The 27,433-nt window shown below is 39.8% G+C and overlaps 1 protein-coding gene across 1 annotated transcript; it reads right to left on the bottom strand.

Moving 5' to 3' along the window:
* On the bottom strand, positions 1-25,719 carry LOC116713598 (heterogeneous nuclear ribonucleoprotein L-like). The gene is made up of 14 exons (XM_032553795.1): positions 24,993-25,719; positions 19,198-19,316; positions 15,640-15,749; positions 14,742-14,869; positions 9,835-9,920; positions 9,309-9,405; positions 7,134-7,206; positions 5,935-6,006; positions 5,006-5,223; positions 4,462-4,583; positions 4,168-4,369; positions 2,344-2,401; positions 2,122-2,220; positions 1-1,564 (listed from the first exon to the last, which is right to left on the bottom strand). Exons 1-14 carry the CDS (start codon positions 25,215-25,217, stop codon positions 1,509-1,511), a joined length of 1,665 nt encoding a protein of 554 aa, XP_032409686.1. The 5' UTR covers positions 25,218-25,719; the 3' UTR covers positions 1-1,508.
* Between the last annotated feature and the right edge of the window lie 1,714 nt (positions 25,720-27,433).

Here is a 27,433-nt window from a genome sequence, read left to right as displayed (position 1 = left end):
CCCATTAGAGGGCGTAGCGCTATATTGTTCTATTTATGTCAGGCAGCATGGAAGTTTAAACATGTTGCTGATGTGCAGAACAGTAACCGTGGCGACTAACAAATGAGGGTTCAGGCTTTAAAGGGGCAGCACTGTGTGGTTTCCAGGTATATATCGCCATTTTATAGCACAACCAAATAACTATGTTACCTTCTGTTGTTATAAAAATGCTGTGTCAAATATGACTGAGTTTGCAATTTAACGCCTTGAAATCGGCCCTCTGTCTCTCTCCTGCTCTTTCTGAAACTCCGCCAACAGGAAGTCATTACAAGGCACCTGTATTAACACTTCAACAATGTTTATACAAGCGTTGTGCAGTTCTACCAGGTGTTTGCTAGTTGCTGCGTCTGAAGGAGCTGCCTGCGGGAGTTGGGTCGGAGGGCTGCTCTGTGAGGCAAAGCCTTGGAAACTGGGAGGAGGAGCTGCGCCACGAAGGCGGGGCTAGGTCCATCCAGGCATTTTGCACAGCAGAGCGGTTGCCATGGAAATTAAAAGATTTCTCAAACATGCATGAAAAAATTAAGGCAAAACTCCAGGTATGCTTTGATCAGGGAATAACATTATAACATGAGGTAAAGTTGAAAAAAGTCAATTTTACATAATACTGCCCCTTTAAAGCAACCTTCCCACATATGCAGTGATGTGTTCAGATGTGCCACAGAAAGCGACCATCATAAAACAGCCTGTACATTAATCAGCATATATTTGTTGGGATTTTTATGGTAACCAACTGCAGCCGCTCTGCTTCAGTCTGTCGCTCTCACCAGATGGAGTGAAATGAGAAGTCCTGCTCATGAATACCTGAGGACTCATGAAATAGCTATGGCTAAAATTCTCAGATGATTCTGTAAAAAGGCAACACGTTGTGTCAGAATGATCACTTTGATATATTGAAACGTTTGCCTCTAAGTAACCAGAGTGTCCTACATCTTCCAGCTGATCAGCAGTGGAGGCATCTCATGCTGACCAAACAGCTGGGAAACATCTGTAGCTGCCACCAAGACGAAAGGAATACAGAACATGCACCGTTAAACACTGGATGAGAACTTAAAACGTTGTTCCTACTTACTTAAACTCTTACAGTGATATTCAAAAGCACAATGGATTTATCAGGTGTCTTAACAGGAAATATTCTTAAAGCGTGTGCATGAGTAACCGTGAGAGATGTCAGATCCACGTTCAGGTAGAATCCAGACTCCAAGACAGACGACCAACAACAGGTCAGGTTTTCCCTTCATGTTCCAGACAGTGGTAAACACACCCTGAGGTGTTTTCATTGGTTCCCGGCTGGTCAGACCCTCTGGTCAGTTTGTTCCTTCGCTCTCTCCATTTCTTTCACCGACCATCTCACCATCACCATCGTCCAGGTAGCTAACCTGCAGTGTGGCTCTCCGTGGTTCTGCTGAGTCTTACTTCCATCAGAGTCACACATCAGCAGCCTGTAGCGCTCTGTTTGTGCTCGACAGCCTTTATAAATGAGACGAGGTGGAAAAACACAGTTTCAGTGTGTATGGGTTGGATCCATCTGCAAGACAAGCAGACACAGATACTTAGATACAGAATTGAAAAACAAACTCTGAACTGTAGTGCTCATACTGGCAGCATGCTGGAGCAGCTCTGTTACTTTAGCTCTGATTTCTTCTCTTTGCAGGTTTTAGTTCAGAATCATTCTGGTTGAATCATTGCTTGTTTTTATTCCCTCTAGTTCTGGATGTTCTAGATGTCGCATAAGGAAGGAGTGTGACATGTGTGGGGCCTTAAAATACATTCACAGGTCTTCCCCCATAAGCTTGCCATCATTATGGGTTTCCCATCCTGTCATAAAGTTAAAAATGCTATTGTACTAAATGCGGAGAAGATGTATTAAAACTGAATTTGAAGGCAGTTAAAAGAGTTTGTCTAATACGCTGAATTAAATGTAAATGATTCAACCCAACAATTGTACTTAGTTATTGAGGATTTTTTATTTGACATATTTCAGGAAGTAAAGTCTGCTATCTAGATAAAACTGTAACTCATCCTTATTACAGACTGGACTCGGTCCTCGATGTTCAGACTTCAAAGAAACAGAGACAGACTTACTTGGTATCCTGATCTGGTAGTGATTGAGAACAGTAAGAGCCTCCACAGCCTCCGTCTTACTGTCAAACTCCAGCAACCCAGAGATGGTCTTAGAGGAGGCTGAGAGGAAGATGATCAGACATGTCACTTCACACAGGAAAGTCCAGACAATTCATATACAACTAAAAAAAGTTTAAAAACATTCAGCAACGTTACATGAACGCAATAATATGATCTACTTACGCTTGGCGTCAAACATCTTGAATTTGATGAAGCCAGGCACGTCGTGCTCCCTACACAGCTGCCAAAAAACACATTGTTCCAAATAAATACAAACATGTGACTAGCTACCACCCAGACAGCTTGTTGAAGCCCTGTTGAGCCATGAATCCCTTTAGCTTTCAGTAGTGATGATGTCATTTGTTTATTTACAAATAAGATTATTTCTAAAATCCTAACACTGTTGCATCCAGATGTCAATGACAGTAACAGCTGCTGATGTCTCAGCTGGTTCTGTCCTGATGGTTCTGTTCTAGACATGAAGGTCTGAATATGACAATAATGTTTCTCACTGTAGGACGGTGGCCTCCTCCACTGTAGGAAATGGTTTTCTTATGATGTGAAAAAGACTTTGCCCCCTTCTGGGTTTCCTATTCTTTCGCATGTTTGTGTTTCAGAACGTCAAACCAAAACATATAAAAACTGGCTGAGTCACCTTTAGCAGCTGCAACCAAGTGTTTATGATAACATGCAGTGAGTTTTATCCACCTGTAGAGGAAGTTTGGCCACTCATCTTTGCAGAATTGTTCTTTCAGCCACGTTGGAGGGTTTTCCAGTATGATCCTGCCTTTTTAATGTCATGCCACAGCATCTCAATAGGATTCAGGTCAGGTCTTTGGATATGCCACTCCCACGTCTTAATTTAATTTTAATTCAGCCTTTCAGAGATGGAAACAATGCTGGTGTGTTTTGAATCATTATCCTGCTGCAGAAGCCAAGTTGGTTTCAGCTTGAGGTTACCAGCGCATGGCTAGACATTGTCCTTCAGAATGTTTTGGTCAACAGCAGAATTATATGGTTTCATTAATCACATCAAGTCTTCCAGAAGCTGAAGCAGCAAAACAGTATGTTTTACCACTGCTATGATTTTTTTCTGAAATGTGGACTTATTTTTATGCCACATGTAATGGGACACACACCTTCCAAATAGTTCAACTTTTTTCTCATTAGTCCATAGAAGGTTTCCCCAAAATTCACAACTTTGGAAATGTTTTCACCATATGTGGATAACGGCTCTCACCGTGGTTCACTGGAGACTCAATAGCTTTAGAAATCGCTGTGTAATCCTTTCCAGACTGATAGATCTCTGTTATTTTCTTTATTTTTTGTTCCTGCATGATGACTAGCTTTTGAGGGCCACTTGGTCCACTTCAACTTGTCATCCAGGTCCTATTGAAGTGACGTCTTTATTGAGAACAGGTGTGACAGTAATCAGGCCTGGGTGTGGCTAGAGACAGTGAACTCAGGGCAATCACTTTGCCATGCAGGTTTGAATTATTTTTTTCCCCTTAATAATAAACACCTTCACATAAAAACTGTATTTTGTGTTTACATGTGTTGTCTTTGACTAATATTTAGATTGACTTGATGTTTTGAAACACTAAAATGTGACAAACATGCAAAAAACCGGACATCAGGAAGGGGCCAAAGATTTTTTTCAAACCACTGTCTCTCCCCATCCCAACCTGTCCATAAGGACACTTAGATAAAGAGTTAATGAGTTTGTTGGCAAGGACATTTTCTAAGATTTCATGTAGCAGTAAAAAGTTTAGATTTACTAAGCTACACTAAACAAGCTTCTACCAGACACAGAGGTGGAGGGCTGATGATGTGGGTCTTTCATACTCCCACCAGGCCTGGCCACCTTGAGAACACCGAGTCGATCTGTCCAGCAGTAAACACTAACATTCAGTTTAATGCGTGCAACGACCACAGATGGAAAGGCGTCTATCTTTAAAGCAGACCTTAAGGCAAAGAGTCACCATATGTGTGACAGTGGTATGGTACCTTGAGCAGCTGGTCCTGGGATATACAGGGAGGAACGTTGTAATAGTGTAGCACAGCAGACGGAGGCTGGATGATGTTCTTGGAGGCTTGTCCGGCACTGCTGAAGCGGTTATTCCTGGTCATGGCGAAGTCCTTGTAGCTGCTGCTGCCATCCTCTAACTCAAACACCTGGCTGGGAATCACTGCGTGTTGCTTAGAGACACTGCGCCCAACAACACAACAACATTCTCATCTGTCCACTTATTACAGGCTGAGACATGCTAATGAACATGAGTGGATTAGAATTCCTCTCACCAGACATTAAGTCTTTTTCCAAACAGCTTGATACTGTTGAGGTGTGTGATGGCTCGGTCCACTGCATACTCGTCTCCCATCTCCACCAGCGCCGTACCTGGAACGCTCTTCATAAACTTCACCTGGAACAACACACACACAGACAAACGTCTGTAATGTTAAAGTCACAAAAGAAGCGGAAGGGCTGCAGCACATTTCAAGAAGTGTCAGGTATAGTAGACAGAGGAAAAGACAAATAATGTCTGGACAGGAAAAGGATATTTTATGTAGTGGTAAAAAGGCATTATCCTAAGAAAAGTTTCCTGTTTTCCTGAAACACAGCACTGGTGTTCATAAAGATATTTTCTAATGAATCTTTTTTGTTTCATGAAATTTCTGCTACAAAGTTGACAGTTTGGAGAGTTTCTGTCTGTCGAAACTAAAAGAGATTCTTTTCCCAAAGCAAAAATCACAGTAAAAACATTTCATTGTGATTTAAGAACTAACATGAATTAAAATAAACCTTCAAAAGAAAAAAACATTATAGGAACACATGTATTCCTACCTTTTCTATGTTACCGTAGAGACAGAAGAGGTTGAAGATGCGGGTGCAGTTCATCTTGGATGGATGGAGTCCGCTCACCATGGCTACAGAGCTGGGGGTGTGGCCAGAGTAGGACGGGGAAGACTGGGGCAGCGGGTAGGAAACCATGTCTGGGACATCCACTGAGCTGAGCTTGTACCTGCTATTGCTTGTCAGAGGCAGCAGGGGGCAGGCCAGGCCTAAAGTAACAAACAGCATTAGCCACAAAATGAGCCACTGGTTTTAGGGTTTTACTAAAACATCGTCTGCTTCTGTTGTTTAGATGAGCTGCACTGTTTTAATCCTAATAATATATTAGCCTGAGAAAAAATCACACATTTGCCTCTTAAATCTCTGATTATATACAGAACTTGGTAGAAGTACTCACACCCCCTTGAACATTTTCAGATTTAGTCAAGCTGATATCATTATGTTAATAAATGACTAACATGGTGCCAATGCTGATGTTGATGCAGATATATCGTGCATCACTACTTCAAATATACTTTTATTAGAAGGAACACTGATCAGTACAACGGCATATTAGAGCCAATGCAGGTAGAAAAACACAAGAGGGGTAAGTGTCTGCCAAAAAAATAAATAAAAGCTCAGAAATTTTGAGATTAGTTTTAGAAAATTTTGAAAACACATTCAGTGGAATGAATGTGTTTGAGTAAAAGGTGGAATAAAAATTTTCATTCTCATCTTGACCAGAAAGTGAAAGGTTCTTTCTCTTCTCTGGTCACTGAAGACAACATGGCAAAAGAAAACTTGCAGTTCCGCTAAACTTCTGAATTTTATCCCTTTCTGCTGAATGAAAGTTGTTCATTGAAACTGCTTTTGTCCACAAACTGATGTGAACACATCAGTCAGATGTTAAGAGATGATGAGAGTGGGTGTGGAAATCTTACCATAACCATTGTCAGCATAAGATGATGGGTGTTCTCCTAAAATAGCCTGCTTTTGTCTCCCTTTCCCACGTTCTGAAACATACAAGCGAACACATGGATCATTAGAAAGTCAGCACAGGCCTTCCTCGTCCATCTGAGACCAATACATCTGCTGCTTTCAACAATTCAAAAACTGGTGTTGTGAAGACTGATTTAATATGGAGCTTTCCTCAATATAGATTAAACCCTGTGTGGAATTACTGCTGGAATTCACTTCTGGAAAACATTCTTTAGCATAAAAATCACTCAATCATTTAAATTATAACCGCAAAATAGCTTCAGTTCAAAATTATTATTTTTTTTCTCATTCCAGCAGGGAGAAGAGGTAACTCAACAGCTGGTAGACAAGACACATTGTCTTGATTTTAAATCATCAACTCGAGATGATTTAAAGTGTATCCTTATTTATTCAAACAACATAAACTACAGAGATGTTGTGTGAAAAATGGTCTACTCCATCATTCAGTAGACTGTAAAGCCAACTTTATCTGCAATAATTCAATAATTAACTTTGGACTCACACCTTGCTGTGTAACATGCTAACTGTAGCTGATAAATCTGAGGCCTTGTAAACATGTAGCCAGGCATTTTAAAAATGAATATCTCTGCCGTATAGTTTTAAAAAATTATACCGTGCACATCGGAGCAGATTCAGAAAAGTTTTCATCCACATGAACTCGAACAAGCCTGCCCCTGAGCTTTGTTTTAAATATGCCAAACCTATAGGGGGCAGTGCAACGCAAAGGTAAAACCTGTAAGCCAATTAGATTACTTCAAAACAATCAAAACTTCCTGCTAAAACTTAAACACAGTGTCACAAGGGTTGTTTGTGTGGACAGACATATAAGTTGAAGTACCTTAAAATAGCATATGATAACATAAAGTTCATAAGACACAAGACAATGTCGATTGGGAATTATGTCAAAGAAAAGTATGTGGATATATTGGTATATTATTTGTTGCAGACAGCAATGCACGGTGGCACATCACCAAATCTCCATTTTCCCATGTACACACGCAAACACAAATACTGAGTTTTTTTATTTTATTTTATTATTATACACTCTACATCTTTACATGACCTCTGCTGACAGTGTCACTCATTGCTGCAAACATCAGTGTCAGTATAATGAAGATGAAAGAGAAACAGCTTGTCTTACCTCGTCTGACCAAGTATGGTTTGGTGTAGTCCCAGCTCTCATTATCATTCTTTATTACATTCAGACGTGTTGGCTGTTGACACAGAAATAAGACATATTAAGGAACCATGTACTGCACATGTAATTACATTTTGAAATCAAAGCCTGGGGCGTTAGGGTACAGTGACAACAGGTAGAAGAAAGCTCTAGAGACACTTTGAGGCTCCGGCTGTGCCACCCACAGCAGTGAAACAAAGGGAGGAATGAGGAAGACGAGTCAGGGCGTGTGTGGATATGAAGTCATTGTTCTAAACTAATACAGGCACAGTAATTATTTTTCATCTCATTCTACACCTAAAATAGTATTGTGCAGCAAATGCTGCAGCTTTGGCAGTGCGGTGTAAATGTTACAGCTTTAGCTTTCGTTCTAATAATTCCCATTTATGTTTAGATGACATCTGATGCTTATTAATACCCTGGAAACAGTCTTAATAGATATGAATGTTTTCAGGCACACCAGAGTTCCCCCAGGAAGTACCAGGACGGAGAGGAGACAATCCTCCTTATCATTGTCTGGAAAATTATTTATCCAGCAGAGAAAAATGTAAGAACTACAGTTAACAGCATAAAGTTAAGTGGAGCCATTAGTGATGAGTCATGATACGACTCGTGTATTATTGCTTCTAATCGAAAAGTGACATTAAAGACCAATAAATCTGTGTGGAACACATAGAAACCTGAACTGGTCTGCTGATACTACCCATAAGGTGAATGTGAATCAGTAAAGGTGTCAGTGGATGCTCAGTTTTAACTTTAACTTACAGCAGTCATGCTCTGTATGTAATTGATCAGAGGATTATTGCCGTATGAGTCAGTGTGATTATTATAATCTCTTAATAGCTCATCATGCTGGTGAGTACAAATCCAGGCAGGTGCTTCAACAATCCTAAATCCTGATTATTAGGGTTTTTTTTTTTACCTGTGTTTTTAAATGTTTTGGTTTGCATCAGATAAATATAAATTCTTTTAATAGATGATACTTTAACACATTATTAATAGTCCTCAGAAACCAATGATGAAAGGCTTTCTTCTATATTTGACTTCATGAAAAAGTTAATTATGGATTTAGATATTACTTTTATATTTTGTTTGTCTTCTAAAACTTATAAAATTATAATTATGTCAATTATTGAAGCTTTATCATGCAGATTTTTGTCTCACATTGCCAAGCAGTATTAGTGACAGCAGACTTACAACAGGAAATCAGATTTCTGAAACTATTTCATGTATTAATGCTAGAAATGTAGATGTGTTTATGGGAATTTGTGACCATTTTTCAAGAAGTGCATTAATGAGATCAGACAGTGATGCCTGAGATGGACTGAGTCTCAGTCTTCGCTCTATTTCATCCTAAAGGTGTTCTCTCAGGTTGAGGTCAGGTCTGTCAAGTTCTTCCAGACCAAACTCACCTTGACGAACAGTGATGATATTCACACACACTCCCTGATTATGGAATTCTCTCCTGTTGTTTTGACATTGTGTCAATTCCATTGATTATTTTAAACTGTAGCTACAAACTGCATTGCATAAACAGGCTTTTAATTTAATTTGATATTATGTTTGATGTGTGCTTCCTCTGTGTTTTGTGGAGCACTTTATGATTTTATCTGTGAAAGGTGCTGCGGTTACATTGGCAGATTATTTCACTTATAACATGAGAAAAATGTCTTTTTGTAAGTGAAATAATCCGTCAGTGGAACTAGGGCTTTTTCATCCATATAAAGAAATTACTGACTGTAAACAACATTCTAAATCTTCCTGAAAAGTTACTTGTAAGTAAATTTTGTGCCATTTCAAGTGCACTAAGGTATTTGCACTAGAAACGAGACCAAAGATTTTGTGTTTTTGCACTAGAGGCATTTGATGTCCCATTTTGGAGTTAATGAAACAATAAAAATAATTTTAGAATCAGATGCCTTGATGCATAAATAGAGATACTCTTATCATTTTATTCTTCAAACCTCCACTGGAGAACCTGCAGCAGATCTTCGTAGTCTAAATTTTTGACTGTCGAAAAATGCCAATTGACCGAGTCGATCAGAATTGCAATCAGCAGGTCAGACCGAGCTGGTATCAGCCGGTAAACTGATACCAGCTCGGTCAGCAAAAGCTGCTGATGTGTTTTCTGTTTCTTACCCTTGCATATTCAATCTTGAGTGTACAGCAGCCAGCATAAATGTCAGCTCCATTTAGTGCTGCTTTGGCCTTCTGGGCACACTGAACTGACTCAAACCTGGAAGAGTCACATTAAGGAACACAAACACGACAACGCTGCCCAATCCCGAGCATGCACATCACATTTCATCTGTTAGAGCCTCGTGTTTAAGTGCAGCTACTAGAGTCAGAACAAATATCCCCATGCAATGGAGCAGCAGCTAGCAGATCTCTGTGTGGTTTTAAATGGATTATGTATAAGAGAAGGTGAGAGCCAGGGCCGTTTCTAAAAGGGTGCGTTTGAAACGTCAGACAATAGGTGGAGGAGCTGTGACTCAGACGGGTGTGGTTTGAGCTAAACCCCCAGAAACAGAAAGAAACAGAGATGGCAACATGGGGAAAAAAAACATTTCCGCCATATTTCTGGATGAGCAGAAGACATTCTATGGCCCCACCCACTTAGATGACCAAGGCATGTAGACGCAGTGACCCTTGAGGAAAAGGATACTCCACCATGGCCTGGATTCCGTTTCTCTTAAAGATGACAATCCTCAGCACGCTGCCTATGGGGTTACACACAGTGTAGAGAACATCCTGGACAAAAACACAAAGAAATTCTTCTTTCAGCTCCACATACATTAGTTTAAGAAGAGCATAAATAATCATCACTAAACATAATGTGTTTTGTTAAAACATAAGTAAAAAACTTCTATCAACATTTATAAGTTGTTTTATTATTACAGTTTTAGAGATGTCTGTTTCATTTCTTGTCATGAATACGCATCTAAGTTAGCATAAAATAATTTAGATCTTAATCTGCCAGGGTATGAATACTTTTGGGTGGAAATTATGAATATGATCTGCTTTAGACTCCAAAATATACACAATAGATTCCAGTTCTTCTTAATAATACTACTTTAGTTTGTTGAAGTTTGCAGGTATGTGCCTTAAAGTCCCACCACAGAATTTAATTCGAATTAAGATCTGGACTTTGACTAGGCCATTGGTCTAGTTGTTCTGTCGTAGAAGTGTTGCTATGTCTGGGGCCTCAGCTGAAACCAGTCCAATCCATTAGCCCTCTACCACCATGCGAAACACTTGGTATGTGATGTTTACACATCGTATATGTTTTGGTTTGTGGTCCTACATCTCCACCTTGGTCTCATCTGTCCTCAGAAAATTGGTCCAGAAGTCTGCTTGATGGAAATATCTATATTTCCATCATTTGCTCCATGTCTTACCTTTCTCTCTCCTCCCTATTTCCTGTCCATGTCAGAACAATAAAGGCCACTAGAGCTTAAAAATAAGGTTTCCCACTTTTAACTGAGCCATCTCACTGCAGAATGATGGACTTACCGTAGTTGAAAAATGTCAATGTAATAATTTCTAATGTCATTGCTGATGTCTTGAAGCTGCTTATGCATTTGTTTTTAAAATAACATTGATGCAAAAGCAATGACAATATTAACTGTCTGTTTCATCTTTCATCTATATAGTGAGCTTAAAAATGTATTAAAAACTGAAATACACACACAATCATAACATGTGTGCGTGTGCGCACGTGTAGAGGTGTACTGTTAAAGGTGAACTGGAGACAGGTCTGAGCTTGTCCATCTGACTCATTACATGGCCGTAGGACCAGCTCCTTTCCCAGACTGAACTATTGTTCATCTCCTCTAACCAGTCAGTTCAACAAACAGTTGTGAGCTCTCTCACCACCCCGGGTGTGAAGAGGATCGCTAGCTTTTCTCTAACCACAATGCTTTCCTTTCCTCTAACGTTTCTTTAACAGATAACAACACATCATGCCTGACTTGGTCCAACACATATTATGATTTTCCAGAATGCAGATGAAACCCTGTAGATGGTTCTCAATCAGCAGATCTTGTGTCTGACGAACAGAAAGTGCAAAGTTTGTTTTATCATGTTTGTCTGTGTCATATAGTAACATGCAAGTGTTGAACAGCTAAGTAATCTAAACCAGTTCTGCTCTTCCTGTACAAGCCTCAGGAAGTCCTACACACAACCGCCATTGCCTACAACTTAGGCTCTTCTTTATCACTGTGTAAAGAAACAACAACCAACCAGATGTGATCAGAGTGAGTGGTTTCCACTTGGTGTAATGCAATGTCATGTCAACCAATGTGAAGATATGCAGTCTTTAGCTTAATCTGCTGAGAAAATATGGAGTAAATTCTTAGCATGTTACTAGGAAGTCAGGGACTACAACCAGCTGAATCTGACTCACTGGACTGTTTCAATCTTAGTCTGTTCCAAAATTGTGTTCAACAGTCGATTTACACTTTAGTATTCATCACGGGCTAAAACAGGTTTAAACATCCTGAAGGAATATCAAACAGTTTTTCCTCAACCCTTCTTCCTATAGAGACAGACAGTGATGCTCGTCTACATTAACTACTGTTTAGCTTCCTTATGCCTCCACGCCTTTAATGTCCTGCCATCATCTGCTGCTGTCTCCATAGCGCTGCTGTCATCAAGACTGCAAACGCTGCACGGCTTCGCATGCAAACACAAATCATCTGTCACACAACTATATAGTCACTGATCAGAGTGGGAGTACGGTGAGTGTTCTGTGGCACAAGTCAGAAAACAATGTCTATTGGGTGATGCTTCCCTAATGTTACAAACTTATAAAAGCTTCAAACACTGCTGTAGAGTTAAAGTAATGGTAAAAAGAATATCTGAAGTTGCTTTTCCACAGGCTTGGTTTAACTGGTTCTGCCCCGGTCTGCCCAGGACAGACCCTGTGTGGTTCTTGCACAGTTATTGTACTCACTTCAAATATTGCCATAATTGAGTGTAAGCAATTTGATTATCAGCAGACTAGATTCCTTGATAAACTTCAAACGCCAAAGAACATCTCAACCACTGCAGTGGAGCTACTCAACTTTTGAAATGGAATGTGATTTTGCAACGCTCCCAGCAGCATGTCTCTCTGAAGAATGGTCAGCAGTGAAGAAAAGAGAAATGGTCCAGCTCTGGCCAACATTCTATCAGAGTTAGAGGTTTGTACTGTTCTGGAAAGAAACACCAGAACTATATAATATTAGTTTGGTATGTGTGTATTTTATTTTTTCTTTGGATTTTTCTTTTCAATAAAGTTAATGTATGGATATTGCTTTACATAGGTTGACTGCATAACCTAAATTCAAAAGGTTGCATGTTTAAAAAATAAGAATAAAATGGCACAATATAGAGAGATTTGTCCACATTGCAAACTAATCAGCTCAACTGAATTGTTCTCATTATGTTTGGGTCAGCAATTAATTTATAAAAGACAAAATTAAAATATATGAGTTTATTTGAGTCCATCCAAATCTTGAGGTTCTCCATTGCTGAGTGTCACTGCAAACATCATAACAGCACCAATCACAGCTCCTGCACACTCACGGTCCTGCTCATATTCACTCTTTGAGCAGTGAGGAACATACATAACTCAGACTCTCCACGCTGGGCTCAAAACGAACCAGAAATTAACAAGTCAGAGTGACTTTGACGTCTGTCTACACACTCTGTACACTGTAGCTTCTCCAATAGGTATTAAGATAGATTATTTCGTAAATAGTAAGTGTGAGAAGCTGTGACATTGCGTGTGGTAGCCGATGATAGATTGTAAAAGTTCATACTAGTGCCAGAAGTAAAACATAAAAATATGTTTATAAAAATATAAAGGTTTGTGCATAAACCTTTACAGCGCTTGTTTACATCATTTAAAGGCACACAGCCTGTTCAATGTAAGCTTTATAAGGTGCACAGTGTACAAAACAGTTTCATGTAAGAAAAGCATGTGTTTTAAAGAGGAAAAATAAGAAGGAAACAAAGAGACCCAATAAAAATTATGCCAGAAACAGTACAAAATGTACTTTTATTTCCTACATGTACAGTCTAAAGTCTGAAGATGCATTTTTTTTACTGAATCAGACATGAAAACCTGTGAGACTCAGAAAAAAAATACAAACTCCGGGAACAGAAAGACATCATCCAGGAAGATATTTAGACCATCCAACTCTTAGCCAACGGCTAAACCCAGATGTTTGCCTCTAAGTAGGCCTGTCACGATAGCAAATTTTGCTGAGCGATTAATTGTCTCAAAAAATTATTGCGATAAACGATAATATTGTCTGAAGACCTTTTTACACTGATTTAATGGAAATGACGTAATAATGCATGTGATTTCCTGCCAAAGATAGATACACTTTATTTTCAAAAGAATATTTAACACTGGAGCTGATAAACTAAATAAACAAAACAACCAAAAACAAAATGGATTCTCAGTCTCCATTAACAAAAAATGTACTTGATAAAAACTAAACAACATAAAGCTAAAATGGAAATAAATACTGCATTCAACCAAAAGAGTGCAGATTATGAAGTTGTTGCTCTTCAGTAATAATTAGATTTAAATAGAGAAGATGGGCACATCAACTACCTGATGCAATAGTTCACACTACATGACTTTTTGCTCCTATTTTTCCCCGTACAACAATCTTAGACCTTTGGTCTTCCTAAGATTGTGTGGTGTGTTACGGTAGATCCTCGTTGCCGCTCCGATCTAAATCAGGGTTTTTTCCCCGACTGGGATCTTAAAGCAGCCTGTTGAATGTGACAGGCAGCCAATCAGAAAGAGTGGATTCTCCTCCGTGTTTTCTGAGGGGAAATTACGTCGGGGAATCCCAAACAGCTGACACGGCGCAACCCGAAGTCCAGCCGACGTGGAAACAACATTAATGTTTATTCAACATGCAAAGAATATAGAGATGACAAGAGGAGGAGTTGGAGCGAAATTGCTACCGCAGTTGATAAACCCGGTAACTTTTCAGCTGTTCTTCGTTAACGTGACGTAAATAGGTTATAATGATTTTCATTCAGTCAGGACTTTACCTGACACTAGCCACATGCATTGCAGGTAGATTGTAGTAATGCATTGATTAATACCTGGTTTTAAAATTAGTTCACTGGACTTGTAGCCATTATTTTGTGCCCATTGTTGGACACCACACAGGACCGAACCCGATCGAACTGTTATACCTAGGATTCCTGTCGGCTAATGTGTGGTCTGTCAGGTTTTGAAAATGGGCCGACAATCGGCCGACAGCTCTAAGATCGTGTAGTGTGCGCTGGGCTTTACACTAAGGAAATGAGGAAGGGAGGATCAGTGGAGAGCACCGGAGTTGAGCCTTTTTTCATTCGGTGTCATTAAAAGAAAGAGAAAAAGGTCGGAAGAGACGATAATGCCGATAATTGAAATGACGTCGATAGTTTTAATTTATCGTACGATTAATCGATTTCTCGTTTATCGCGACAGGCCTACCTCTAAGGTTCCCAAAGGCCCAGTTACGTACCAGCAACAGTCAGACATGACTGTATGTGTTTGAAATGAAGGTGTGTGTTTACCGTAGTGATGGGGTAGAGCGGGTTCTGGATGGACAGCAGCAGAACCTTGTTGCCGCTGTTTGGGTTGTCAGCGTTTGTTGGTCTGGTGATTCGCTTCGATGTGGAGTAGTTAAAGTAAGCCTGTTGTCCTAGTTAACACATCAGTCAAAACACAAACACATTAGAACAATTGGACCCAAGTCCATTATCTTTAAACTGGTTGGTAATTAGACGTGTGAATGGTATATGAACTCAATTTACCAGTAAAAATGCAAAGTTTACTGATTTACTGTGTAGTGTCTTTGATGACTTTGTAATTTTGCGTTTTATGATGTAAAGCACTTTGAACTGCTGTATTGCTGAGCTGTACAATACAAGTAAAATTGATTGATTGATTAATTGATTGAATTTACAAAGCATCTTTCCAATCATACAAACCACTCAAAGTGCTTTACACTACAGATTCATTCACCCAATTTCACTAACACACACAACTGATTGGTAGGCAACTTGAGGCTAAGTGCCTTGCCCAGAGGCACACTGACATGTAGTAGGAGGAATCAAATCTACAACCTTGAGATTGCAAACCTCAATCATCACCATCATCCAGCAGTAATCAAGTTAACGGTCCCTCTGACAGGACTTAATCTAAGAAAATACACAAATACCTAAAGTTGAAGACTAACAATTGGCCAAAGCTGACTTGTGGTCCTGGACATGTACTAAACATCATTCAGATTATTCAGATTTCCAACTGGATTAGACCATTTCTCTCCACAAATATGCGAACCATTTAGTGTTGGTCTTAAATCTCCCTTTTACAACTCAAAATAAAGAATTGCAAAAGATTTAAGGACAACTGTGCGCTTCATACAAGCCGGAGTTCTCCAAAAATATCCCAGCAGAGGAATGGAAGTACCTGCGATGTACACCGGCTCCTTGGCGCCACAGGTCACACAGCGATCAGCACTCTCCACTGCAGAGAACTCCACCAAGGCCTGACGCTTGAAGGGCATCATCATCACATAGCTGGAGAGAAAAAGAAAGAAATATCTGGATAGGAAATGACAAACACACACTTCGCTCTCAGATCTTTTCAATTTCATTACATTTTTCTGGATTTCTGCAGGAAAAAGTCAACAACATCTTATGAAAACATCTCAGAACGAAAGACTTTGTATTAGTGACCAAAACATTTGATTGTGCAACGGCTGGCAACAAAAAGGAACTGCTCACTCAGTGTGTGTTCTGTTCAGCATGCCATGTTTCTCAATAGTTAGAGCACTGCTTTCATGTTTATCTACTTGATTATTAATGTATTTAAGTGTCTAACTTTGATCTGCAACAAAGTTAGACACTCATGGTCTGTCTGAGGGCAATCCAACAACAACATAAACACACAACATGGAAGTGATGCGGAGTGAAGATCAGTTCAGTTCAGAGCAAGGTTTCACAACTAGACAGCTGAGAAACAATAACAGGAAACGCATGATCTGCTAGGCTCATCACAGTCATGGAAGGATGTTTTTATAAAAGTGACTTTTATAAAATCATGTAATACCATTGTGTGCTACAGGCTTTCAGCATTCAGAAACTTGACAGGACTTGAGAAGACAGAGCAGGTAAAAACCATTAAAAACTGGATTGAATTTAAAGGTGCTACTTTGTTATATCTTTTATTTATTGGTCACTATAATAGTTTTTTTTAAGGAGATGGGGATTCTGTTTTAAGCAATTAGACTTGATAAACTAAACATGGGGAAAACCTCTAAGCCTTCAAGGTTTAGTTTTCTTTATGATCGTCTCAGATAAAAGGGCTGTTTAAATAAATCTAGTTTCTCAACATTCACAGTTCATACTAAACTGTGTGCATCATTTTATTGGGCATATTTTTTGCATATTTTTACTGTTTTACTTTGTAATTTAGTTGAGTTATATTAGCTTAGTGAGTCTGTATAACTGGAAAGTTGAATCATTTTGGATAATAAACTTATATTAAAGAGAAGTAATCTGTCATTATTTTTCTGTGTAGAGCTGGTGTTGGACTTTTAACTTCATCGATTGTTATTTTAATACCTAAGCAGGTATAGAGAAGCAATAGCTGAAATTGAACTATTTGGCTGTTATTTTTCTGATAATCAGGTGGTGCCCCGACAAGGTAATTTTGATCTAAATAGCTAGTTTTGTTAATAATTGCCCTGTGTAATTATTTATAATTATTCATAGCCAAACCAGAGCCTATTGCTGCACAAGACAGTAAGCAATAATACTCCAACAGTGTATTTTACTAATATCATGGAGCTAAGTTGTCAACTCTACAATCAACATCAATGTTGAAATCTTATTTTTGATACCAACATCTTTGCATACTTTAATAATGTGGTGTTTTCTTAATGCTCATATTGTAAAACAGTAAACCCTTTCTCCTCCTTCTACATCATGCAATGTTTCTAAACTCTCTGTTGGGCCCAGATAGCTCTCATTCTTCTTGTGCTATGTGGTTATTTCATGTTTAAAACTAGTGTTTGGCTCTGTGAACCAGATTTTAGCATGAATGTCAAACCGCTGTTAGAGCACGCAGACAGGTTCATGCTGTGGCATGTCTCCTCTAGAAGTTGTTTAAAACATATGTTTTAATGTGTAAAAGATTTATACATAATTAATTGCTTTCTTTTCTTTTATATAGAGAGAGTCCATCCAGAACCTTTGCATTCATGCATTTCTGGTTCACCTGTAAATCTGATGCACAAGCAACATTTGCTAACAATAGCGATTGGTGACAGAAATGCTTTTCTTAGCCCACTGGGGGTTCATTTTTGCTACAAAAACCAATCTGATAGGACAATGGAAAAGTCTATTGTTGTGTTCAAGTTGTGCTAACCTAGCTGTTAAGCTATACAAGCCTAAAATATCATCTCAATCCTAAACATGTAGCAGCAGAACAGACGTTCCCAACACTAATGTCAGAGTCCACTGTCCACATTCCAAAAGACGTTCCACGAATAACCAGGAGTTACTGAAGCACTGGGAAGCTGAATGGATAGAATAACACGTTGCACAAGTCTGATGGCTGAAGAATCTGAAGAACAGATTAAAAATAATACATATCTGAGCTCATATGTCTATTTATTCAATTTAGCCGCAAAAGGGGTTTTTGAATTGAAAACTACTAAAGTTCATAAAGACACTTCCACACAGAGGATGATTGTATAAAACTAATTTACTACAAAATGATAAAAAGGAGACCAAGTAAAGAGAAAGAAGGTCATCAGTGTAAATGGGCCAGTCGGCTCTCCCTTCTGCCAAATCCAACTAATGTCCCCTTTATCCACCGGCTCTACTTCAGCTGCTCCACAACACAATTTGTGAATTCACCCGTTCATGAGAGACTGACGAGTTTGGCTAATGATTTTTGGTGATCATCTGATGCTCCAACTTCTTTCAATTACAAGAACCTTTAACTGTATTAATAATAAATTATTGATCCTAATTAGCTGCATAAGTCGAGCATCGATGCAAACCCTGTTGCACAGCAGTTGCCTGTGCTAATACATAAGATGTAAAAGACTGATTAAAAAGACAGATCACCTCTGCCATTGAAATAATTAATTATAATGGTCATTATATTACAGGTGAGGGAAAAACTTGTTTTGAAAGCTGTTAATTATAATTCTCAAAGAGAAACTGGCACCAGCTAGTGTTAAAGATGTCCGGTGTTTTTGCGTCCAGCTGAAAGTGGGGGAGCGGCTGAGTCAGTCTGTGTGAAGTTATGCAACACCTGGAGTAGACCAAGATGTCCAGCTGGCACAGACCATAACAAAACTGAGCATTTGAGTAAATCTCAGATATTACTATTAATATTAATGACTGTAGCTGTCTTTAGTTTTTTTTTTTCCATTTCCTAACAGAACTGACTGGTCAGTGTTTTCAAATTAACTCCAGTTGCGAAGCCTTCACTGAGTTGGTCCTGAGAAGCTGCCCAGCTGAGGTTGCCATGGTGATATATCAGAAATGGATTTATTTATTCATGGAGACAACCTGTAAATGTCAGGGTAACAAGTAAAAATATTGTAATCTTATTTCTTATTACATATTTCCCATGCTTTATTAGACATAGATAAAAATATGTATAAAAACATCTGAACAATTAGATTTCTGAACCTGTCAGAAGGTTTGTAGCTGTGAAGCCAACATAAAATATAACTGCTGTTATGTACAGAATCATTAATGAGCTTTTTCTCTCTCTGGCACACACACACACGCATGTTTGTCTTGCTATCTGTGTGGGGATTTTCCACTGACTTCTATTAATTTCTACAGCCTAACCCTAACACCTTAGTCCTAAACCTAACCCCTAACCCAAAAACAACATTTCTCCTTGTGGGGACCAAATCCTGGACCAAATCCTGGTCCCCACAAGGAGCAGTGAGTCCCCACAACGTAATATAAAACACAGAAACAGTGGATGCGTTCTCACCATATTGGTCCGAATTTCTTCAGGGCGTCGATTAGGTCTGCTTCTACCACGGCCTCACAGAGACCCCTGACATGAACAACCGGACTAGGAGAGATGAGATGGGAGTCTTCGCCATTATCCTGCAACACAGTTAGTGATACTCACAGTAAAGCTAGTTCATATCATGCTGTATCATGCTTGGCACCTTCAGTATCCATTTTCTGACTTTATTGGCACAAAATAAAATGGTCAGCAAGACAAATAAAACACCCGGTTCAATTTTCACTTTCTTGTAAATAATACGTGGTCTGATAGAGAACAGCTCAAGATCAGTCTGAGTAGATAAATGTCTGTAAATAATCAAGTATTTCCTCAAATTCTCAAATAAACTAGGTCTATGCTTTGACGAGGCCATTCTTCAAAACTAATAAACACAAAATTAAATATTAGCAGAACAATTTATACAGTGATATTGCCGCTCAGGAAGACATATGAGGAGGAAAGAGGCATAGAAAAGGGCGGGGTAGGGTGGGCGAGTGTCAGAGCCTGAGATGATGTCTAGACCTGAGCAAGACCTTTCAGAACAGAAGCATAACCCAACATGTGCTTAGACCTACTGTAGCTTTAAACTAGACAAAGTGATGAGAGACCAAAGGGCTCTAAACAAACCGAGACCCAGGTCTGTAGACCTAACTCTGAATCTAGGCAGACCAGAGTTCACTTTTTTGGTCTGCATAAGAGTTTGACTGCACATTCATACCTCCCCAAATGAACAAGACTTTCTAGGAAAACGAGCTACAGTTTGATTAAAGTGGACTAAGAACGGTTGGTGTGAAAGCATCCTTAAACGAAACTCCAACCTTACAATGAACTGACCAGGCTCACTCAGATTCTAGATAATGTCCAGGGACTGAACCAAGAGAAAGATTCAACAGCTGCATGGCTATTTAGGAAGAGCCGCGAGTCGACTTATGCACAGGTCACTTCCAACGAGATTCTATGGTCTGCTGCACATGATGGGGATTTCCCCAGGCTCCCACTTCAGCCTAATGGACAAACTCAGTATGTCCATACTACTCTAAAAGTTCTCCAGGTTACACTTCGAAGGTACTATTCTGTATTAAGTTTCTCTATCCAACCAAACAGGAGGAACTGTTCGTGCAAATCTCTGTTAGAGGCAAAGCTCCAAAGGCAATTCTTATCTGTTCAGCTATGAGTTTTAGTGCAGGTGCGAGTTTTAGCAGTGCAATTGTTACTCGTCTCTACTTATAGTGACAAATATAACAAATGATGTTTTGTTTTGTTTTTCCGGTTTTTTTTCTTCTTCTGAAGACTTTCTGCTTTCCCTTGATCTTGGAGAGCCTGTAATGACGAACAGTCAGTGAGAGAAAGAAAGGACAACCGCCGTCTTCTTCCCCAAACTCTGTCTTTATTACAAATTATTGAAATTATGAAATTATTAACATTTCCTAGAACAATCACATTCCTGTGTCCTTTCTTCTGCTACAAAAAACCACACACAGCCTTCACCTGTGTAAAAAGGTATCAACTCTCACCAATCAATCCAGAGTGCAGCGATATACATTAAAAAAACCATTTCTCAAATAAGAGGATTAATTATGTTGAATACTGCAAGAGGGAGATGTAATAATGGACAAAACCTTAAGCTCGCTCTAATGTGTTTTCAATAACTACTGTCCGACTGAATAAACTACAGTTTAATTGATTACATAGCGAGGGAGAAAAAGTAAAGTCTATAGTAATAATAATAATAATAACAATAATCATAATAATAATAATAATAACTCCTTTTTAACAGATAAAACAACACAATGTATCTCAGGGTACCAATGTTTAATCGGGGAGTGGAACGGAGCTAAAAAAAGATACATGTAGCGATCTTCAGAACGGCCGTTATGCGACCGTTGTAGCTAAAATGTAGCTAACTGCGATCCTAACAAATCCTTTTTTTCTTTATTTATTTTCAATGTTTCAGCACATCTATCAATCAAATTACAAATCATATCCAAATATACATTGTTACTCCACATTTTTAAAGGGGGGGCAGCCCTCACCAGCTTCACACACTAACCTGTAATGACGAACAGTCAGTGAGAGAAAGAAAGGACAACCGCCGTCTTCTTCCCCAAACTCTGTCTGAAGAGCGAGGGGCGGGGCTCCTCAATTCCGGTCTCCTGGTGAGACGTTGCCCGAACCTTCGTTACCCCTTTTTTTGTTTTTTTTTTTTAAAACCCATATATGTAATTAGTTGCGATACTATTAATTTCTGTGTGGTGGCGTATATTTTCTTAAACAGATTTTCTGGACTATCACCAAGTGATAATTAAATTCTCCCACTTTATGGTGTATCACACAATGAATGCTGGAAGATGCGGTCCGATTGTTTAGTATAAATAGATGGATGTCCAACACCCACCTGAGTGGGGGACAGCTTCTCCAATGTAGCCATGGTCTTCTTGGTTGCTTTTCTGACTAATGTTCAGTCTCCTTACCCAGACTGTCAGTCCAGGTGGACGTCCATGTCTTGGTAAGCCTTCAGGTGGTCCATCCTGTCTCTATGTCCAGATGATGGATTGACTCTGGGAAATGTTCAAAGTTTGGGATGTTGTTGTAGAACCTAACCCCGCTTTAAAGTATATAGGTGTATCAGAGTAAAGCAAACGACAACTTATACGAAGAGCTGAGCAGCATCTAAAGCCATCAATGAAAATCTCTGGAAAACTCGACCAAATCTCTCTCTGCAAACAGTTTATCTAGTGCCCTCTAAGTGAACACACCACACTGAATGTCCTCTGTGCAGTTCTTGGGAGATGCACATAGCTCCTCTCCTTGTCCTTCATGAGGAAAAGCAGATCAGAGTCTGTTGCTTCTCACCTCCACCCACTCACCCACTGTTCAGCAGCAACCTGTGGGCAGAGGATGGTCAAAGAAGGCTGAATTTAATCCGTAGAAAGAAGCTTTGAAGATGCCTCACCATAACAATTTTTATGCCAGAACAGAATGCTTGACAATACATATACGTGGGAAAACATCTTCCCCAACAACATGGTGAGGTCTATTATTCTTAGAGGATAATCCTGTAAGTGATCCAAACTTGGCACTGATTCACTCATTATTGGGTGTTAAAAAAGGGTTGCATTGGAAGTTGTTAGGCCTCATTGGTTTCAGTTCTGATCAGTCAGGCGGAGGTTTGAGACCATAGATCAGAGTGAGAACAGCTAAAACCACTAGATTGCACATGTTTAAAACGGCACTGAAGAGGACTTCCTGTATGTATTATGTCACCTCGTTCTTGGTGTATTAGTCTCATCACTAGATAATCTTCATCAACACATCTAAACCACGACTGTTGACATGATGACAGTATTGAGCTGAACTTCCTTTGTTCAGAGTGTTACTAGTTCAAAGTCTCTGTTCCCTGATGTGGCTAATAATAATTTATGCGGTAAACTGCATGCAGGACATTGAAGTATCTTCAAAAATCCAGTGTCAGCTTATGTGCAGCTGCTGTGACAGTTGGTCATCCCCTCAAGTCACGAATGCCTCGGACCAGTCAAAAAGCACCATTATGTCTGTGTCTCGGTTGAGTCATTTTGAAACCAAAGTAAGAAATGAAGCCAAACACGTTCAGTTTAATTCAATTTCTATAGAACTAACTCACAAGTATCGTCTCTTTACAAAAAAAGTCTTTTTGATTCAATCACTCAGACCTTCCAATTGAATCTTGTCATCAATCAGTGCAGTTAAAAGTTTAGAGAAGAACTGAACACCGAAAATTTTGTCCTATAAACTCAGTTCATTGAACTTGTTTTAGAAAGTCACACATGTCTCTAAGTTCCCCAATTGACTGTACAGATCAGAGGTCAAATAACAGGCATGAAATCAAATGAATTGTCTGAAGACCTAGAATCTCTATCTCTGCAGCAATCCACTAATAAGGCCTGGATAGAAGAGTGGTTGAATGAAAGCAACTCCTTTATAAAAGGCTCATGGCACCCCGACTGGAGTTTATCAAAAAGTACCTGAAGGACTCTCAGACCAGGAGAAACAAGATTCTCTGGTCTGATTAGACAAAGACTGGTCAGATTTGAATCCAGCTGAACATCTCTGGAAAGGTCAGAAAATGACTGGCAGACGTTTCCATCCAACCTGATGGAGCTGGAGCAAAACTGCAGAGAAGAACGGACCAAGCTGCCTAAAGATGGATGAGCTGAGCTGATAGCATCATGTTCAAAACGACTGGCGGCTGGAATTGGTGCCAAAGGTGGATCAATAAAGTAGTACTAGGCAAAGCTGTGAATAGTTATGTAAAAGTGATTTCTTGGTTTTATTTTTTAAGAAATTTGCAAAAATCTCAAAAACCTTTTTCCACATCGTCATAATGGAATTTGTAGAATTTCGAGGAAAGAAACTGATATGGCTGTAACACAACAAGACGTTGAAAAAGTGAAGCTGTGAATACTTTCCAGATGAACTGTATCGTTGATTCTGAAAAGCCGTCAGGAGGAACTATTCACTGTAACTGGAGGTGAATCCTGACAGTCAGATTGTATGGAAAGCAGCAAGTCTGAAAGAACTACAGTTAAATATACTGTTATCTGTTTGTGATAAATATAGATCAACTTGATGTTACAATAAAATAACAGGTCTACAGCTATGTATGATTTAATACTGTCTCCTGAACAGTACGGTTATTATCTGGTAATAACAGTAACATTACTGTGGAAAAAGCCACCAAAAACAAATAATTTTTTTAATTCAACTAAAAAAAGTACAATCTGATACTGAAGATTTTAAAACCTTATCCCTGAAGTAAATGAGTCCATGTTTGATTTATCCTGTTGATTATTTTACTCAACTAACAGCTAATCACCCCGTAGGAAAAATGGCACGTGGGCGTCCCGTTGCAGGTTAAGTGGTTAAAACATTTATTTACTTTTGCGAATTCAAATTCCATTATGTCATTCAAATCACAAAACAGTTATGTGATATTCTCAAGAGAAGTAATCTCTGATAATCTGATAATCAATATATTTTTAAAAGTAATCTTTTTGACTCTTGAATGTCTTTACTGTGAAGATATACAGTACATCTGTCTTTTCTTCAGACACACACATTTGCTCCATATCATCAAAACAAACAAACTTGAGCCAATCTGGGCGTTACAGGATTAAGTCATCCTGTGGTTAATGACACATCCAGCATCACTCTGCTCTCCTGCTGCTTCACTTGTTTTGACTTTATAAGGTGTGAAAATTTTATTATTTTAATTTTTGTGACATGCCTCCTCTTTTTCACGGCTAACAGTGTGCATGGTACACTAACAGGGCATCATTTTGTGCTTAAAGATGGAAATATGATCTATATTGTTACTCAGTGTTTTTGGTGAATTGGTTCAGAGGAACTTTTCAGCAGCTTTATAGCCAAACCCAGATTAGAGCTTGGTTTCTCTCCTTCTTCCTTCTCCAGTGAAGGCCAGGCTGCCTGCCAGGTATCTCCTCTTTTGGGCTCTACCGGGGAGCCTAGACGCCTGGATGCTGACTCCATCAACCTGCGGGATGATGCAGACAGACCCCCTCCATGGAGCAACCAGTGACCGGCAGCTTGGAGAGACTGCTGAGCGGAACTCTCTGACACACACACACACCCACCCACACACACACACACACACACACATACGCACACACACACACACTCAACAGCAGCAAACCAGAAGCCACGCGCACGCGCATGCCAGCCTCTGCGGTGCTGCTCGGTTCCGTCAGCTTAGGTAATAGCATCCCTGCTCTCCTTACCTTTCGCCCTGAACCGAACTGCCTGCCGCTCCATCGGGCCCGACTGTCCGTCTCTGCCTCCCCGTTACCGGGCAGCGACCCGCTGTCCGAGTCCTCCCCCTCCTCCAGCTCATCCTCCGCTCTGTCCTCCTTCTCCTCCAGCGGCGGCTCCTCCATTTTCAGCCTCTTGGCAGCTCTTCCGTACTCCCCTTCTTCGCGCTGACCGCCTGCTTCCACCGTCGACATGTTCGTGGCTTGCGGTAGAGCTGTCAGGGAGTGGGGAGGAGAGGCTCTGCTGTCCGTCGCTCCTACACGTCCATTCCAGTAGTTGTCCGTGTCTCCACTGCGAGCAGCCTCCCGGCCTGCGCGTCTCCGTGTACCTGTCCCGGGTTGCGTCACCGGTCCGGGCTCCTGTCGGATTCACAGAGGATCTGCGACGCCACAGATTTCTGAGTGTGGAGGTGTGAGGGGTCCGCCACATCCCGCCCCGCGCGCTTCTTATTATTGGAGAGTGTTTTCAGCGCACTGGAAACACGGCACGTGATTGGTCGACGACAAGGCGTCAGCGTCTCCGAGTCCTGCAGCGGGGGACTAGAGACAGGGATGATGGGCAAAGATTCAGAGGCGGACAGGAAATAGCAGAGGAAGAAATCAAAGGCATGACACTTGTGTTGTGATAAACAGTTCACTGAATCATTAATAGGAAGTGATCCATTTAACTACATTGCTCTAAGCATACAATCATTTAACTTACGTAAGGAAATGCTGGTGGATCAGTATTAACCTAAACCCACCTTCATCGGTATTAACCAACGAAGGATGTTTTTTTTTTTTACATAAAATAAATACTGATGTTGGACTTTTATCAATTTATTTGAAATAAGTTTTTTCGTTCTTTTTTTTTTGTTTGTTTGTTTTTGTTTTTAGATGGCAGGGCCATTCAGGTAATGCTCCCTGCAGATTACTGATCCCTTTCTGGCAGGTTGGGGGCTCTGAGGGAAATTTTTTCTTTTTTCTTCAATCTCTTAGATTGCTTTGGGTTTTTTGAACAAAGAGAAACCAAATAACTTTACTTTCTCAAGTGGAGCATTGGAGGTGTTGATATGATTCCCCAAATAATATCCAAACCGCCTTTAGTTGCCATTGAGGGCGCCCACTCATGAGAACAAGTGAAAGTGTCCACGTTGTCTAAAAATCTTGATATTGATAGATTGTTCTGGTGTTATGGGTTCAGCTGTAAAGGTTATCTGTCGTCTGTCTTCGCAAAACAAAGAAAGTATGAACGTGCATGTGAAAAGAGAACAATACCAATGTGAAGCAATCCAGTAACTCAAAGCTGTTGGGAAACCTAAGGGCAGGATGCAAGCATTGCCTAAACATCTTAAAGTGATACAGGAAGTGCATATTAAGTTGACAGACAAAAGAAGTAATTCATATGGTTTTCTGTTGAACCCAGTCCTGTACAGTATGGGTGATTGCTCCAAATGTTTCTGGGTTCAACCCTAACCCAGTACCTACGGTGCTGGGTTAGCACCGTAGATACTAAGCCAGGTACCAGCAGATTTAGTACTAGGTACTAGTACTAAATGAATCTGCTCCTTCATCTAAAGTTGTATAGACAGCATTTTATTACCAGGTAAGAAGTTAATGATTTTAAGAGTCTGTTGTGTGTGTCTGCATGTGTGTTTTATTTACCGAATACATTGTCATGAAGCTTACTCTGTGTTGAGCGTTGGTGATCCATTTGTAAACAGCACTATTAATAAAAAAATCGGCTCTTCCTTCATCAGTGGCCTGAAAAAAAAACATCTTAATGATGAAATATGAGAAGTAGGTTATGGAATTGCCAGAGGGATTCGTAACGGGAACGGAGTGCCATTCTTTTCAGGAAGTGTTTCATGTCTGAGCACCCCATTCAGGGAGGATGTGTTTCAATGGGAAATCCTCACTCAGAGTAGCAGCTCAGATCCCAGTCTGTCCATCCTCCAAGTCAGGCTAACATGGCCGCACTGCTGCACAGATTCAAGTCATTATTGTAGTTCTACTTTCTCAACCTTATCAAAACTGTTGCTGGTCTGGATGAGTAGTTTTGGGGCTGATGGAAAGGCAAACACACCTGGCAGCTAACAGAACAATCTGATGCTGAATGAAGGAAACTAACTAGCTGATAACTGCTGGGGAGTTGATTAGTGACATGGGAACCAGGTGAGCACAGAAAGGGCAAAATACCTAAGAAAGAAACACATAATGCCTTAAAGGGACAGTATTATGTATTGTCCAGTCACATAGTGCCATTTTATAACACAATCAAGTAGCTATGTTAAAAACAGTTCAAAAAGTGCTACATATATCAAATATGACTGAACAGAATTTGACTTAGTAATTTAATGTCTTGAAATTGGGTCTCTGTCTCTTTAAAACTCCTGCTCTTTCTGAAACTCCACCTTCAGGAAGTCATTACA

This window comes from Xiphophorus hellerii, chromosome 22 (genome assembly GCF_003331165.1).
Source record: "Xiphophorus hellerii strain 12219 chromosome 22, Xiphophorus_hellerii-4.1, whole genome shotgun sequence".
NCBI lineage: Eukaryota > Metazoa > Chordata > Actinopteri > Cyprinodontiformes > Poeciliidae > Xiphophorus > Xiphophorus hellerii.
The sequence above is the reverse complement of the archived record's forward strand: the minus strand, read 5'-3'. Positions and strand labels throughout refer to the sequence as shown.